This window comes from Rutilus rutilus (assembly GCF_951802725.1).
Source record: "Rutilus rutilus genome assembly, chromosome: 25".
Lineage (NCBI taxonomy): Eukaryota > Metazoa > Chordata > Actinopteri > Cypriniformes > Leuciscidae > Rutilus > Rutilus rutilus.
In genome coordinates, this window is record NC_140229.1 from 8,725,461 (window position 1) to 8,743,585 (window position 18,125).

The 18,125-nt window shown below is 38.4% G+C and overlaps 1 protein-coding gene across 2 annotated transcripts in view; it reads left to right on the top strand.

Annotated features, from left to right (window-relative positions):
• myo18aa (myosin XVIIIAa) overlaps positions 1-18,114 on the top strand; it is a 52,420-nt gene extending 34,306 nt beyond the window's left edge. Inside the window, exons 27-44 of one of the 2 annotated variants that reach the window (XM_084400261.1) lie at positions 27-147; positions 387-514; positions 719-873; positions 2,490-2,613; positions 2,755-2,955; positions 3,226-3,336; positions 3,431-3,535; positions 3,615-3,761; positions 3,881-3,994; positions 6,820-6,936; positions 8,544-8,627; positions 8,852-8,989; positions 9,300-9,485; positions 10,590-10,729; positions 10,958-11,002; positions 12,286-12,408; positions 14,298-15,736; positions 16,981-17,668. In XM_084400261.1, the coding sequence (XP_084256387.1) occupies positions 27-147; positions 387-514; positions 719-873; positions 2,490-2,613; positions 2,755-2,955; positions 3,226-3,336; positions 3,431-3,535; positions 3,615-3,761; positions 3,881-3,994; positions 6,820-6,936; positions 8,544-8,627; positions 8,852-8,989; positions 9,300-9,485; positions 10,590-10,729; positions 10,958-11,002; positions 12,286-12,408; positions 14,298-15,723 (3,465 nt within the window). In that variant the 3' untranslated portion in view covers positions 15,724-15,736; positions 16,981-17,668. Of the gene's footprint in view, positions 1-26; positions 148-386; positions 515-718; positions 874-2,489; positions 2,614-2,754; positions 2,956-3,225; positions 3,337-3,430; positions 3,536-3,614; positions 3,762-3,880; positions 3,995-6,819; positions 6,937-8,543; positions 8,628-8,851; positions 8,990-9,299; positions 9,486-10,589; positions 10,730-10,957; positions 11,003-12,285; positions 12,409-14,297; positions 15,737-16,980 lie in introns of both variants that reach the window. The other variant, XM_084400262.1, reaches the window with a different exon arrangement.
• Positions 18,115-18,125: the final 11 nt, after the last annotated feature.

The following is an 18,125-nucleotide window of genomic DNA, read 5'->3' on the forward strand; positions in this document are numbered from 1 at the left end:
TTTTCTTGTCTTTTTCTGAAACTCAGGTGAAGTTTGACTCTGTGAAGAAACAGATGGAGTCCATGGAGATGGAGATCATGGAGGCCAGACTCCTCCGTGCATCAGAACTCAACGGCGAGATGGACAACGATGGCGATGATGATTCTGGTAAAAAAACAAAACAACAAGCTAGATGACCAATCAGATAGCAGCAGAAGCTGACTACCAAAATGTTTCATTTTAATAAGAACATATCAGTTTTTTAGAGAAGTAGGAATGGTTTCCCTGGCTGCTGGGACAGAAAGAGTGCTAGTTTGGTAAAAAAAAAAAACTGCTCAAAACACACACACACACACACACACACACACAAAAAAAACTTTCTGTCTCTGTGTGTTTGTTCACATCAGGAGGTGAATGGAGGTTAAAATATGAACGTGCCATCAGGGATATGGATTTCACAAAGAAAAAACTCCACCAGGAGATGGATGACAAGCTGGAGACAGAACAACAGAACAAGAGACACCTGGAGAGAAAAGTTAGTATAACAAGGCAAATACACACACGCACAATGCACACACACACTAGGCTTGCCAAACAGACTATACACACAATGTGAAATGTATCTGAATTCAAACTCTGCTACAATACAGTAAATAACTCTCTGACGATGGAAACCAGCAACACTTCAGAATCTTTAGACTTTTATAAACTTCACTTTCCTGTCTCTCTCTGTATGTAGTTTGCAGAGTTACAGGCTGACCAGGAGGAGTCCCAACGATCTGTCCAGCAGCTGAAGAAGAAATGCCAGCGGCTGGCGGCTGAACTGCAAGACACCAAACTGCACCTGGAAAATCAAGAGGGGCGAAACCATGAGCTGGAGAGAAAACAGAGGAAGTAAGAGCCAATCACACACACACACACACACACACACACACACACACACACACACACACACACACACACACAAACCAAAAGAATCAATCAGCAAATGAACAGCCCAAACAATCAGAAAGTAAACAAACAGCTTATACAACTAAATGACAAAAACAAAAACAAACCGTAAACAAACAATCATGCAGTAAAGAGATGGGTCAAACAATAAACTGTTTTCAATAAAGTCTTTACTGTATGAGTAAACAAACGTTTGATCAAACTATGAAATCTTGTCCTTTATATGAACAAGGAACTGTATTTAAATAAATGGGGACTTTCCATAGACATCATGATTTCAATATTGTACAAACTGTATATTCTATCACCTGAACCTACCCCTAAACTTTCTGCATTTTTACATTTTAAAAAAACATAATTTAGTATGATTTATAAGCTGTTTTCCTCTGGGGGGCCAAAACAAGTCCCCCAATGTATGGTTTACCAGGACCACACACACACACACACACACACACACACACACACACACACACACACACACACACACACACACACACACACACACACACACACACACACACACACACCAGTCTCTGTTTTCAGTCTCAATTGTTTACTCTGTGGTTGTTTCGGCCATTTTTTACTGTTTGTTTGTATGGGCTGTTTGTGTCTAATTTGAAAGGTTGAGCTGTCTGTTTAGTTTTTGTTTCTTTGTTTACTGTTTGTTTGATTAAACAGTTCCTTTACTTTCTGATTAGTTGGGCTGTTCGTTTATTGTTTGGGCTGTTTGTTTACTTATCATTTAATCACACGTTTGTTTAATCATACAGTTTGTTTAATCAAACAGTAAGCAATTTATGTTAAACAATTATATGTTTAACATACGGCTCTTGTATGATTATTTGTTTACTGTCTGATTAGTGTATTTTGTTTGTCGTTTAGTTAAGCAGTTTTTTACTGTCTTAATTACTTTTGTTTGTCGTTTTCGTTCGTAGATTTTTTTGTTCAGTTAAAGCATTTAATTTACTGTCTGATTTTTGCCTTTTGTTTGTTGTTTAGTTAAAGCAAATCGTTTACTGTTTGATTACTGTCTTTTGTTTGTTATTTAGTTGTTTAAGCAGTTTGATTAATGTCTGATCACTCTTTTGTTTGTTGCTTTGTTTAAAGCTGTTATTTTCTGTCTGATCGCAGTCTTTTGTTTGTTGTTTAGTTGTTTAAGCTGTTTGCTTACTGTCTGATTGCTGTTTTTTGTTTGTGTATTGCTAGACTGCTTGTTTTTTGTTTCATGTGGCTGAATTGTGTTTAGTATTTGGCTGATGTTGCTCATAACTAAAGCTTAGCAGATCAGACTTAGAGCTGGATCTAAACCTTAAAATGCATGACATTTTCAGCATCTGTAGAATTGGAGATGGAAAAGGAAGATCAGATTACTCAAATCAAAAAAATCCACAAGATAAGTAGCAGAAGAGGAAATGTTTGCTCTGGTGCCTACTGACTGAATCTCTGTTTGATAGTTTATGCCCATTGTAGATATGAGCAGACTATCATGTTTTTTCCCGTCATACTGTGGTTGAAATTACTTTGCTCAATGCTTGTTTATCTTCTGAATTTTCTGACAGGTTTGATGTGGAGAAGAACCAGGCTCAAGAAGAACTACTGAAGGAGAGGAACCAGCGGGAGAAACTGGCCCGAGAGAGAGATATGCTGGCGGGCGAGATGTTTACACTCAGACAACAGCTAGAGGTGAGAACTAAGATCGAAAAGTGTGTGTCACTCTCTCTTGTGTCCTTAAGCAAGACACTTAACTTCAGATTTCTGTAATAATTCTATGGCATGTTGCTCTGAATAAAAGCATCAGCTGATGTGTATAATTTTAAATAATAGGAGAAGGACACAGAGCTGTGTACGGTCAGTGTGAAGGTAGAGCAGCTGGAATCCGAGGTCCAGGATCTCTCCTCTCAGGAGTCCAAAGAGGAGGCTTCACTTGCAAAGGTTAAGAAGCAACTGCGTGACCTGGAAGCAAAGGTCAAAGATCAAGAGGAGGAGCTTGATGAACAGGCTGGAACCATTCAGATGCTGGAGCAGGTACAAGCTAAAAACGAAATTAAAAGGCGGATAGCGACTCTGAATAGCAGTCTGTGTTATTGTAACTATTACAATAATTTCCGTTAATTGAAATAAAGCTGAAATAAAGTAAAATATTAATAATAGATGAAAATCTTTAAAACAATCTTACATCTTAGACACAAATCTTTCTGACTTCCAGCTTGGAAAATTGCAATTAGGAACTTGGAAGCAGTTTTGCAGAGGATAATATCAAGTTAACCTCATGTAATCTGTGTGTGTGTGATTTAGGCTAAACTTCGTTTGGAAATGGAGATGGAGAGATTGAAACAAACACACTCTAAAGAGCTTGACAGTAAAGATGAGGAGGTGGAGGAGATCAGACTGTCCTGCAGTAAGAAGGTGAGCACACAGGATCTGAACACTATCATAGGTCTCTCACAATTTGAGACCTCCATGTTTCCTAATGGCTCTTTTGCTGTGTGTGTGTGTGTAGCTGAAGCAGATGGAAGTGCAGTTAGAGGAGGAATATGATGATAAACAGAGAGTTCTGAGAGAAAAGAGAGACCTGGAATCCAAACTGATGACTGCACAGGAACAGGTACTAACACAACACAAATATTGCAGATAGCATACAATACGCTCAGCAAAACATAACACAGTATTACACCATATAACAGGTTGGCCAGAAGGATGTAGAGACAGAGAAACGTCTCAGGAAGGACCTGAAGCGCACAAAAGTTCTTCTAGCTGATGCTCAGATTATGCTGGACCACCTGAAGACTAACGTGCCTAGTAAGAGAGAGATCGCCGCACTCAAAAACAAGGTAGAATCACAATCACAAGCTGCGGAAATTACAATTTATGTCCTTCACTGGATTGATAGATCAAATAGGACTAATTTCTTCATGTGAGCGAATGAGTTTTTATGTTGTATCTGGTTAAGTTGGAGGAGTCCGAGTTTGCCTGCGCAGCCGCAGTTAAAGCACGCAAGTCCATGGAGCTGGAAATTGAAGACCTTCATATCCAGATGGATGACATCACCAAAGCCAAGATGTCTGTGAGTTGAATTCTGTTTTACTTGGAAACAGTTCCTTGCTCATGAACAGGACAAGATTTCATCGTTTAATCATACGTTTGTTTAATCATGCAGTAAAGAATGTTTTGACCTGTCTATTTACTGCATGTTCGTTTGTTTACTGTTTGATTATTGTTTAGGCTGTTCGTTTGGTGATTGATTCTTTTGGTTATTTGTTTACTGATTGATTTTGTTAGTTATTTTTGTTCATTTTGTTCGAACCGTTCATTGTTCATAAACGGTACAAGATCTTCATAAACACCATTTATCACCTTTTCAACCACATTTTCAGATGTTTCACTAGTTTCATTTAGTTCCTCCAGTTATTGAGCAGTTAAAGGGGCTATATGTAGAATTCAGAAACCTGTGTTATTAGTGACACCAGTGGCCATTAAGTGAACTGCAGCCAGCAACTTACCGCTCGTGCTCGCACTCGTGCACATGTAACGTACTAGAGACTAAACGAGATTCAAGCCCCGATATACTATGGTGAAGTTCTTTTTCCTTCTTTCCTTAGAAATAAAAAGAAGTTGGATATACCTTTGCAGCGATATACTGTTAACGAACATTTAGATGCCGTCCACGCTGCTGAGAGCGACAATTAGATGATTATTTAAAGGAGCCGTATGGAAGATTGTGGCCAAAACTGGTACTGCAATCACTTTCAAATTACTGTAGAGCGGTGTATCCCCTCCCCCCTGACTCGAGGTTACCAGATAGGCTGCAGGATCCAGCAGGAACGTTTGTAGCTGCAGCAGTGGTAACTAGAGCAGAGCTGGCAACCCGGATGCCGAAACACTACTGACTTTGTGATTGGTAGATAGGTGGAGGGTGGCGCTTCAGGCCAAAACACAACATGACAACATCAACATCAGTTGAGGGCTGCAACTTCACTTTTAAATGACAATATCCTGGCCGGACTACCGTTGTCAGTGATATAAGTATTTGAAATGAACATGATTTCTTAATGTCTAGTGACATATCAGGGCCATTTTATGATTAATTGAAATACATTTCTTACATACGGTTCCTTTAAATATGTTCTGCGCGCTTTTAACAATAACAAAATAAACGCTCAAGAAAAATGACAGCGGTGAGAAAACAGCAGTTAAGAAAGCATCTAATCATAGTGATGTGGGTATGTGTTATGATAGTTTAATTATAAAGTATGTTTGAGACTATAGACTATAGTTCGTTCTGGCTGTGTGAATGAATCCATTTTCTTTGCATGACAAATTTACATTACACTACAGAATAGCCCTTTCTGCATTATCCTGAACATTAAGCATTCATTTAATGTGTCATTGAACTGAAGAGAGGCTCTCGGGAGCGTGTGTAAACGTCAAATCCTTTTGATTTTCCCCATCGAAACCGGCCAGAGTCCTTAACATAAAAACCAGTCTACAGGCTTTCATAGACAACCTAGGAAGTCAGGGAAGGTCGAGTTTTTTAAGTTTCATTACAAGCTGTTTGGCAATACAAAAAGCAATTAATACCTGAAGATTCTTACATATATCCCCTTTAACTACGTGATATTGATTGATTAGTCATTATATGCGACAAATTCATCACCGTTTCTTTTAGAAATTTATAGAGGAGAGATTGTGCCATTTGAAAATATGTTTTCCTATGTAAGAAAGCTAAAATTTTGTCCAACAGATCTGTCAGAGCTTTTGTCAGGCAATATATTTGTTTTGAGTAATATGTGAACAGAGCAAAATAAATGTATCAAACTGCTGGGTAGAGAGAAGTAACGAGCATGTAGTCATTTTCCTGCTCAGGCTGATGGAAAAACCATTTAGAGTTTAAACTTTAAACCTCTGGTAAAGAATCATGGTGTCCTAGCCAAGCACAACATGATAAAGCGTTAAATCCTGTCTCCTCCATGTTGATCTGAGTTTTTGCCCTAACAGACTGTGGCCGGCAACAAGACTTTTTTACAGTTGCTTGGTTTTCATTCCTGCAGTGTCTTGCTCTCTGGCCCCGCCCACTGTAAAATCTCATTGATCCAAATCCTGCTCCACATGGAATTTTAAACATCAAATATGTTCTGATTGGCTGCGATTTTGTCACTTCACATTTCACCTTGCTGAGCACAGAAAAAAGGGTGGAGATGAAATGAAAATCAGTGCAGCTTTACTCCTCTCTGATTACTCTTTCTGAATCTTTCTTCATTTGAAAGCACTCCCTTTCTCTCTCATCACTCTACAGGCTCTTTCAAGAACCCAGAAACATGTTACTCAGTCAGAATTAAATGCTCAGTTGTGGTGTGCTTTTGATTTATTTCTTATGAAGAAGAGGAGATGATGTCAAATAGGAGAGTTTAAGGGTATAATCTCCTCGTCACTGTCTTAACCAGAAATATGCAATTACTGCGTGTAATGACAGTGTTTTAGTCCCACTCTCGTTCTTACTCTAAAATGGCATAGTTGTTAAAACGTTGCAGTGCTGCTGTGACAGTATTTCCAGAAGTGTTCTGTTATTAAAAGTAATGTTTGTTTTTTTGGTCAAAAAGATCATTCTGCTCTAAAAAGGGTCACAGAGAGCAGGGAAAAACAAATAATAAAATGCTAAATAAATAGGATTTGTAACTTTTAAAAGGAATGAAAAGACATAATTTGTTGTTGATGTCAAAAGCTGTGCGTCTAGTCAAACTGTATTTCGGTGCAGTATTTATCTGTCACATGGTAGAAGCTGTCAATTCAGACGGTTGCCAACATTGACAGGATGTGTTTCCTCATCCTTGAAAACCTGTGAATAAACTATTTAAGGGACTCACCCAACCCTGTCTGTTCTGTCTAACTCAGTTGGAGGAGCAGATAAGTCGTTTGCAGAGAGAGAAGAATGACCTGCAGTCTCGCTTTGAGGAGGATCAGGAGGACATGAACGAACTCATGAAGAAACACAAAGCAGCAGTGGCTCAGGTGACCTCACATCCTGTTCATACATACATGCATACATACATATACATATACATATACATATACATATACATATACATATACATATACATATACATATATATATATATATACAGTACAGGTCAAAAGTTTGGAAACATTACGATTTTTTTTTTTTTTTTGAAAGAAGTCTCTAATGCTTATCAAGGCTGCGTTTATTTGATCAAAAATACAGAAAAAAAAAACAGTAATATTGTGAAATATTATTACAACTTAAAATAATAGTTTTCTATTTGAATATACTTTAAAAAATAATTTATTCTTGTGATGCAAAGCTGAATTTTCAGCATCATTACTCCAGTCTTCAGTGTCACATGTGACATCCAGTCTATCACATGATCCTTTAGAAGTCATTCTAATATTCTGATTTATTATGAGTGTTGGAAACAGTTCTGCTGCCTAATATATTTGATGAATAAAAGCTTAAAAAGAACTGTATTTATAAAAAAAAAAATCTAATAATATAAATCTTCTTTACTATCACTTTTTATCAATTTAACTCATCCTTGCTGAATAAAAGTATTTATTTATTTCAAGATAAAAAATGACTGACCCCAAATTACTGACCAGTAGTGCATATTGTTGTTACAAAAGATTTCTATTTTTAAAACATTTTTTTATTTTATTCATCAAAGTATCCTAAAAAAGTATCACAGGTTATGAAAGAATATTAAGCAGCAGAACTGTTTCCAACTTTGATAATGAATCATCATATTAGAATGATTTCTAAAGGATCATGTGATAGACTGGAGTAATGATCCTGAAAATTCAGCTTTGCATCACAGAAATAAATGATAATTTAAAATATAATAAATTGAAAACCAATTATTTTAAATTGTAATAATATATCACAATATTACATTTTTTTCTGTATTTTTGATCAAATAAATGCAGGCTTGATGAGCAGAAGAAACTTCTTTAACATTAGTTAATACTTTTATTCAGCAAGGATGTATTAAATTGATCAAACATGACAGTAAAAGATTTGTATTTGTCAAATCAATGCTGTTCTTTTGAACTTTCTATCATCAAAGAATCCTGAAAAAATATATATCATGGTTTCCACAAAAATCCACATCAAATCAGCATATTAGAATGATTTCTGAAGGATGTCTCATACTCTGATTTGATGCTCAAGAAACACTGAAGACTGAATGGAGTAATGATGCTGAAAATTCACAGGGATAAATTACAATATTCAAATACAGAAAACAGTTATTTTAAATTGTAGTAATATTTCAGAATATTACTGTTTTTACAGTATTTTTGATCAAATAAATGCAACATTGGAGAACGTGACAGACAGAGATATATATCAACATTTATATCAGCCATTAAAAACATTTAAAGGTGTAGTGGAGGATCTTTCCGAATTTTAGATAAGACCCGCCCTCTCCACTTTTTGAAAAGTTTGATTGATTCACCAGAATGATTGACAATTAGGAGGACCAATAGTATAGGTGATCCACCCGGAAGTAAAAAATCCTCTGCTATACCTTTAAGATACTATAGCACAGATTAAGAATTAAAATTAACTCTTTGTGTTACATTATGTGTGTGTGTGTGTTTAGTCTACTAGAGATCTGGCACAAATCAGTGACCTGCAAACCCAGGTGGAGGAGGCCATGAAGGAAAAACAAGAGATCCAGGATAAGGTACCAAAAAATTCCTCAAATACACTAAAAAAGCAGACGCTCTCTTCCTTTTTTGGATGACACAGTTGACACAGCCCGAAATCGACCTCTATCCCCTCATTTACCATTTCCTTCACTATAAAGTGGATATTGATTAGTGGCCAAAGCAGTGAGAGAACTGCGGTGGGTCGGTCACTTGTGCTCTTGAATGTGACCTCATTGTGTGTTTTTATTCTTTTCGGCAGCTTCACTCCCTGCAGTCACAACTTGAATTTCAGGAACAGTCTATGGTGGAGAAATCTCTGGTCAGCCGTCAGGAAGCCAAAATCCGCGAACTGGAGACCAAACTAGAATATGAGAGGACCCAGACCAAACGTCTAGAGGTGAGTCATGTGTGCGACTCACTTTGTATGACAAATTCAATTAATTCATAGCAAGACACTGAACCAGGGCTATAGTTCTAGTTTCTAAAAAAATAGTTTTTTAGTTGTAAATTTCCTTTAGTTTCAGTTCATTTTAATGTTAATTTTAGTTTTCATTCAACGACCGAGCACAACAAATTATTCCATGCATAATTTTCTTAGTGAATTGGGAGCTAAAACAACGTCCACAATGGCCATCATTCATTTACAGTTCATTCTTTTAATGAGCTCTCATCTTTGGCTTCTCCATCTGTCCATGTTCGACCTCCAGTCTCTTGTAACACGGCTGAAGGAGAATCTGGAGAAGATGACTGAGGAACGAGACCAGCGTGTTACCAGCGAAAACCGGGAGAAGGATCAGAACAAGCGCATGCAGCGGCAGATCCGGGACATAAAGGAGGAGATGACCGAACTGTCTAAGAAAGAAACCGAAGCCAGCCGCAAAAAACATGAGCTGGTGAGTTCCAGAGCAGGATGGAGATTGCTTTAGTATCACTATAGCAACTATAATGAAGAGAAACTGCCACAATGCAGCCTTTTATTGAAAATTGACATAGTTCTTGCATAGCAACCATAGCTTAAAGGGATACTCCACTTTTTTCGGAAATAAGCTCATTTTACATCTCCCCCAGAGTTAAACAGTTGAGTTTTACCGTTTTAGAATCCATTCAGCCGAACTCCGGGTCTGACGGTACCACTTTTAGCATAGCTTAGCACAGATCATTGATTCTGATTAGTCCAGTAGCATTTCTTTCAAAATGACCAAAGAGTTTCAATATTTTTCCTATTTAAAACTTGACTCTTCTGTAGTTAAACCGTGTACTAAGATCGACGGAAAATGAAAAGTTGCGATTTTCTAAGCCTATATGACTAGGAACTACTCTCATTCCAGCGTAATAATCAAGGAACTGTGCGGCTGTACCATGAGTGCAGCAGGCGTAGTGATATGACGCAGCGCCTGAAAATAGGTCTAATAGGTTAGACAAACTTAGTCCCGGTCACGTTGGAAGAAGTTACCGAGCTGGGGACTATTTTCAGGCGCTGCGTCATATCATTACGCCTGCTGCACCCATGGTACAGACACACAGTTCCTTGATTATTACGCTGGAATGAGAGTAGTTCCTAGCCATATCAGCCTAGAAAATCGCAACTTTTCATTTTCCGTCGATCTTAGTACACGGTTTAACTACAGAAGAGTCAAGTTTTAAATAGGAAAAATATTGAAACTTTTTGGTCATTTTGAAAGAAATGCTACTGGACTAATCAGAATCAATGATCTGTGCTAAGCTATGCTAAAAGTGGTACCGTCAGAACCGGAGTTCGGCTGAATGGATTCTAAAACGGTAAAACTCAACTGTTTAACTCTGGGGGAGATGTAAAATGAGCTTATTTCCGAAAAAAGTGGAGTATCCCTTTAACTGTGGCATTTGTTGTAAGGACACAGGTAAAACCCATGGATGGCTCCTCATTACTATAAAATGGTTTCTATAAAACACACTATGGTTACTGTATTAAAACCGCAGTCATTTTTCATAACTTTGATTGGTTGGACCTTTAACAGGAAATGGATATTGAAAGTCTGGAAGCAGCCAATCAGAGCTTACAAGCAGATCTGAAGTTGGCCTTTAAGCGGATTGGGGACCTGCAGGCCGCTATGGAAGATGAAATGGAGACGGATGAAGATGACGACCTCATCAACAGGTATGAGGATTAGTCTCCTGTCATGTTCCCATGGCAACATTTTCTCTGAAGTTGATCAGGATGTCCACTGCATGTTACTTTCGTTGACGTGCACTTTTTTCAGTTCTTTTGCTTTTCTTTTTCTTCTTTTGTTTCCTGTCTCCAATTTTATTTTAATGGATCAACAATGTACTCATTTTCCATTTTCTCCTTTATTTTCCTCTTTTTTCCCCCCCTTTTTTTTGGAAGTTTACAAGACATGGTGACAAAGTATCAGAAAAGAAAGAACAAAACGTGAGGATACTAAATGGTCTTTGTTTCTCATCTGTTGTTGGTTTGAGTTTGTAATTGTAAAAGCATGTGGAAAATGTTGTTGTGTTAATCTGCGGTACAACAAACCATATGAAGTCTTACATGGAAAATATTATCTTTTTTTTTTTTTTTGCTGAAATTGATTCATTAGTCCAATAAGTCATTTGATAATACAGCAGCATTTTCCTGTCTTCATGAGCATGTGCTGTACATGTTTAACACTATCATTATTGCTCATCTGATTTTACTCATAGCCATCTTTTCATAATTTCATGGAAATATCTATATATATTTAAAAATTGGGATTTCTAGACTTATTTAGAATTTCTACTTTTTTTTTTACAAAAATATAGATTTTTTTATAGTGAATAGGATTTTTTTTTCTAGTTATGCTCAGCTCTGACATATTTAATCAGCTACAAATCGCTCTTTGTGAGTGCAATCTTAAAAAAAATAATAATAATTCACATTTTTTATCCAATTGGTAAAGTCATGGAAATAGCATAAAAAAATCAGGGAAATTGGTAATTTGTCAATAGATGTGGAAATCTATATATAGTGAAAAACACAAAGAAACTAAATGAATACCAAATGAATGCACTTAGAAGTTTCCACTCCCTGAATTATGATTCAGCATAAAGTTTCCCAGGTGCTCTATGAATTCCTAGTGCATCTTGCTACTTAACTGTGTTTAGCACATTGTTACGTGTTTATGTGTGTTGGTGTGCAAGTGTAACTGCTTGGATTTGGGAAGGGGGGAATCCACTGCATTCGGTTGATTTGCTGTAATTGGGTGGAACTGCAATATGCAACCAAAAAAAGCTGATTGTCACAGTCGATTAGCATCAGAATGTGAGCTGTGTGTGTGCTTAAGCTTTAAATTGTGCGTGACGGTAAGTTGAAATTCTCCACAAACAGCTGCAGCCTAAATCCAATGCACTCATGACATCCCTGATTGTGCATTTGTGCAATTTTTAAACATTTATGCTTGAATAAGCTTTAGTGTATATTCTTAAAAGTAGAGCCTGGTATAAACAGTAATATTTACTGCAAAGGCTCATGGTAGTGATATGACATGTGCCACTGCATTCACAGATCTCCACAGAGAGAATGCAGTAAGAGATCTGACTTTGAAGTACGATGTACTTTTTGAATCCACTTGTTGTGGCACTAACAACTAACTGAAGTATCACAACCTTGTCTTGACCAGCCGAAATGACCTTTATGTCAGCTGCTATGTCTGATTGAGCTTCTCTTGTTATCAGTGGAGATGAATCCGATATGGACTCTGAGGTGGAGGACCGAGTGGATGGGGTGAAGTCATTGCTCTCCAAAAGCAAAGGATCCACTAAGACGCTCACGGATGAGGGCACCCAGAAAACCACCAGGTCAGTATGGAAACCCCTTTAGTTGCATATTAGAGTTTCATTTCAAGGCTTTAGATCATTTTAGCAGGCCTCAGAGTTGGATAAATTAAACCACATTTAATGATGCTGGGGAACTAGTGACAAGTTTGTTTACATTTAATGAAGGCTGTGTTGTTACTTTGGAAGTACAGGTGAATATTTAATTGATCATTTGAAAGCTTTAAACACTTAAGCCCCTTTCACACAGTGCGTTGGTCCTGGGAAATTACTGTAAAATTGCTAGAGTGCCTTCTGTGTGAACGCAAACACGTCCCGGGATTGATGCCGGGATCGATGCCGGGATGGCGACCTAGTAACATTGCCGGGATCAGTCCCGGAACGCGCCCTGTGTGAACAAAACCCAGGAACAATGCCGTAAGGGGTGTGTCATAGTGCCATCGCAATGACGTAGTTATCGTGTGACTCTGTTGCTCTTAGAAAAAAGTTTGTGTTCGTCATCAACAAAGAAAGAACGAAAAAATGTCTGCAAACTGGAATGAAGCAGAGACCAGGGAGCTCATTTCTATCCGCGCTGAAGCTGAGATGCAAACAAATGATCCCGGGACACATTATCCGTGTATTTTCCGGAATCTGTGTGTGAAAGGGGCTTAAGTGACAAAAAAATGTGCTTAGTGATTTTTAGTGTGCTAAACGTTATCTATATGCTAGTGAACCCCTGTCAAGTTATACAAAATATTTTTTTAGCAGATATATGCATTTCATTTACAGACTACAGACTTGTAGTGAGAAATTCTCCATAAGTGCATGTAAAGTGTCTTCATTGGTTTCATCCATAGTAAAAGCTGTCAGTTTTTGCTGGGCGCTAACTAATGTAAAAACTGGCTATATTAAGAACAAGCTTTTTACAGTATATCCCACAGTATATGTATATAATGCAGTATATAATACAGTATATGTTTCAAAAGGAACTGTCAACACAGAAAACCTTTTGTCAAACCATTTATGTGTTCTTTAAGACTTGTTTATGATATTAATATTATAACATATTTCCATAACTACAGTCAGGAGTGAGCAATAATCATCTAAACTTTCATGCAGTTTTCAAGTTCCTAGAGTATTTAGTCCAAAATGTGCAAACAGAGAATTATTGATGTGTTTTAGTTTGGTTAAATCACTTTTCTTGTCTATTCTTTAATGAACTCTAAATTAATATTATCATGGGTTACACTTTATTTTAAGGTGTCTTTTTTACAGTGTAATTATACAATTAAGTACTAAGTAATAGTAATTAACTACATGTACTTACTATATAATTAGGGTTAGGGTTAAGGTTTGGTTTAGGGTTAGTTGCATGTAACTATGCATAATTTACTGTTATTACTATAGTAAGTACAATGTGTAACAGGGACTGTGTAATAAAGTGTTACCTTATCATGTTTGTTAGTTTTATGACCAGAATAATCCCTGCCTCAAAGTTTTCTGTGCAGAGCTGATTGAACATTCGTTCAAAGAGAATTGGCGGCTTTTTTACAGGATAAGAACATTGGGGGGGGGGGGGGATACTGATGTGGTTTACCAAAGAACCAGCCAAGACTTGCATATGACCTCTCCATCTGTGAGAAGTGCTAATAAGTTCAAGACAGTCTTGGATTCATGACTGTCTCACCAGGAGCTGCTGTTACTGTTCTGTTCCTCGGTAGTATTAGTAGGGAACTGTTACGTAACTGCCATTAGGAGTTTAATCCTTTTAAGTTTATTCCTTGGGTTAGTGTAAAATATGCTCCTAAATTACCTCTCAAATCTCTTTCATTCTTTGAATTCATGTTTATCTCTTTCACGGGTATCATCCTGTTTCATTCATTGATCATCTGCAATTCTGCCGCTTTTAATGTGTTTTCTGTTCGTCTCAGACACCCCAATGCCGCTAATGCTGATGTGAAAGATATAAAAGAAGTGAAAGAGGGAAAAGAGGGGAAGGAGGAAGTAAGAAAAGAGTCAGACGAGAGCCGTTCAGTGTCTGTGATGAGCTCGCTCAGCTACAGGAAACGCTCCCATCAGAAGGATGAGAGTTCCCTCTTCAGCGCCCTTCGGGAGCAACCGGACATGCCTGACCGATTGTCGTTACGCAAAGCTAAAAGCAAATCCGTCGACAGGCCTCAGACTGGTGATGACCTGGATGACCGGGGTTCAGTGATCTCCCAGGCTTACTCAGAGGCTACCAGCAGGGCCAGGAAAGGCCTAGACCGTCGATGGACCAAGAGCAGTCCAGAATTTGACAAGGAGTCCATGGTGTCCTCGGTGGCCCCCAGCCGAGCTTCCACCCGCCGCGGGATGGACCAAGATGATGATGCTCGGTCTGGTGTGAGCAGCTTCAGTTTAAGACGTAGTACTTCTTGGGTGGATGACAGCCGCAGCGATTATGGGTCAACGAGTGTCAGTCTGAGGCAACGATCTAGAAGTCGTAGTCCTGGGAGCACTAGCGTCGGGTCTCGAATCTCCCTGGCTCACAGCACTCGACTTAGTGAGTTCGGAGTTCGTTTGAATAATGATGATGTTGATGAGGATGATGATATTGACTCTGTGAGTGTGGCCGCATACAGTCCACGCTCAGTGGGCCGTAGTCTGTCCACTCCTGCCCAACTACGCTCCTCTGAGAACCCACTGGACACCTCTGATGTTAAACCTGTGAGCCACCGCAACTACCTGGACCCCGAGCTAGAAAAAGCTATTAATGAAGTCTTGAGCTTCAAGCCAATCAAATTCAAACGTCGTAGCTTAGAAGACTCAGATGAAGATGAAGAGGAGCAAGGTGGTGGTGCAGGAGAGAAAGAAGAAAGGAAGAACATCAAGAGTTTGCTGCAAGACAAGGACGATGAAGGTCTGGGCCACAGCGGGTCGAGTTTGAGACGCTCCGCTTCAGGTTCTGCTGTAGATTCTGGACGTTCTGGAAGCTCGTTAAGTTCCTTTAGCTCCAAGAGCAGCAGGAAAAAGAACAAGAAGAAGAGCAGGCGTTCTGAGTCCGACAGCTCCTCCAATGAGGGTCACACTCGGCGGCGTTCCGGAAAGAAAGAAAAGAGAGGTTCCAGAAGCTCAAGGAAGAAAGAATCTGGATCTTCCAAATCAGAATCGGAGTCTGAATCATCATCTTCAGGCTCTGCATCAACCGTTTCGTATCGCAGCTCGAACAGCGTTAAAAGAACCCCGGGTAAGAAAACTTCTGAAGGGGGTCCGGAAAGTGATGATGAACGACCCTCCAGCAAAAAAGAAGTGAAGAAACAGAAGAAGAAGATGGACAGCCTGGTTATGAAGTATCTCTACAAGCCTGACAGTGAATAAGGATCATTATTAGGTGACTCTGGATGGGCCAGTCAAAAGAGTTGATGTTCTCAAGAAGCTCCAAACGCATGATGTGTTCTGCAGTGTGTTAAACTCTAAACTAGAGCCCGACCGATTATCAGTCTGCCGACGTTAACGACAAAGTCATTAGTGAAGATTATGCAAAAGTATTTAGAATATAATATAGAATAGAACATGCAATGCAAACTAGTTTGGATACAGCTCAAATGTATCATTCTCATTCTATCATTCACCCTGCCTCCATTATATATTTTTGAGTGATCATTGCAAAAAATGTGTTTACATATATATTCTGTTTATGTATACTGTATTCTATATACAGTACCAGTCAAAAGTTTTTACACACGAATGGGAAAGTGTGTCCAAACTTTTGACTGGTACTGTACTATAATATACACATACTATTGCTCCTGTATTATAATATACACACAAATAATATCGGCCGATATATCGATATCGGGCTTTTTTTACTCCCTAATATCAGCATCGGTCGGGCTCTACTCTAAACAGTGTTACAGTTTTAATAAGCTCTGTCAATAAATGAAATCTAATGATCTCGTTTGTGCCGCTGGATGGAGAAGCATGCCCTGTCATTGAAGCTTAAGCATGGTTTGGGGTTAGAATAATGTCACAGCCAGATTCAAATTGTGCCCACATACAGTAGAGTACTAACACAAGAATGCTTGTCTTGATTTAACCAAGTAGGACATGTTCCTTGTTGGTTCTGGAACCACATGCTATCAATCAGATCTTTGCGGTAAGTTAGACTTAGACATTTATTTTGGAGCTTGCAGAACCTTATGAACCTTATCATTATCAACCATTTAATTTTAGGGGTAATGGTTAGGAATATGTTGGGTACTTAGGAAAGGATAAGTAAAGGGATAGGGTTAGGACTTTTTGTTCCAGAACCAACAAAAGGTGTTCCAGGAAAACGTAGCAAGCCACCATTAAAGTACACAAAGTTTTAGAGATATTGCAAGAGTTTAAACTGATCATTCAGCAGGACCTTATTAAAAACAGAGTGATATTTTGGGCACTACTGCAGATGTGCATTTGTGAGCAGTCTGGGACATTCACTCATGACCTTTGTCCTGCTATCGATCTGTGCATGGCATTGAGCACATTTGACCTCTCGCAAGGAACAGGTCTGCACTGAGTGTGTGGCGGTAACCTTCTCTTTATCTTCTGCTTATTTCCTGTTTCTAAAAAATCTTTTGTCTTTTTTTCCTCCAGCCCCCCTCTCTACAGACTGCACTCAGTGCAAAACGACGAAGACAACACTGGACCAGAGAAAGACACTACACAAACTGGAAGAACTAACCTTAAAGACAGCAATGGTGACAGCCAACCTTCAGAAAGCGCTGCGTAGATCTGATCTGCTGCTCACATGCACTGAAAAATGCCTCTGTTTACCTCTCATCTACCCTAGTACGAACTCACTTCGGACAGTTCATCACCGCTGGTCTCCATATACCATGTGTTTTACAGTATTTTCTCTGCAGCTGTGTGGCACATGTATTTATTTAGATCTCACATCTCTGTCGACAACCACTCAAAGAAAATGAAGTAATATATTGTGAAAAAGTGTAATGTGTAATGTTATTTTGAATGGTTAGAGCAGTGGTTCTCAACGCTGGTCCTGGCACCCCACCCCCAACACTGTAATTTTGTAGGTCTCCCTTATCAAATACACCTGATTCAGGTCATCAGCTCATTAGTAGAGACTTCAAGACCTGAAATGAGTGTCTCAGACAAAGGAGATCCTCAAAATGTGCAGTGTTGGTGACCCAGGACCGGGGTTGAGAACCACTGGGTTAAGAGTGACTGCTTCATGACATAATTTTGCCTTGAGTTTGCTTGAGTGAACTGCTTAGCAGAGCTTTACTGTAGTTTGCAGTTAATTAAATAGGGTGTTTATCTTTCTCTCCTTTGTTTCTTTATGAGCTGATGAGCTTCTGTTAACCAGAGTAAGTTCATTTAGCACTGGTTTTCTTAATGGCAGCGTTTGAGTTTATTTTCATATGGGGGTGCATCATGTTTGGGCCTTAAATGATATTTATACCCCTTAAGTTAATATAATAATTTAGTACTATATAATTTAATTCAGCCAAAATGTATTATTAATGGGAGTTTAATAATTTCTGATGTTTTGTCTGTGGGTATGTGTGGTGTGTGCATGTGTGTGTGTTTGTGTCCACCTGTTTTTCTATGCATAAAATAAGACTTTTATTATGAAAATTCACGCAAACAAGAGACTTTTTGTCTATGCAGTGGCTTATGCAGTAAAATAAAAATTATATATAAGAGCAATATATATGCAAGAAAGAGTTTTGCATTCATTTTATTGTAAATAAAAGATGTTGATCCATTTTCATGGC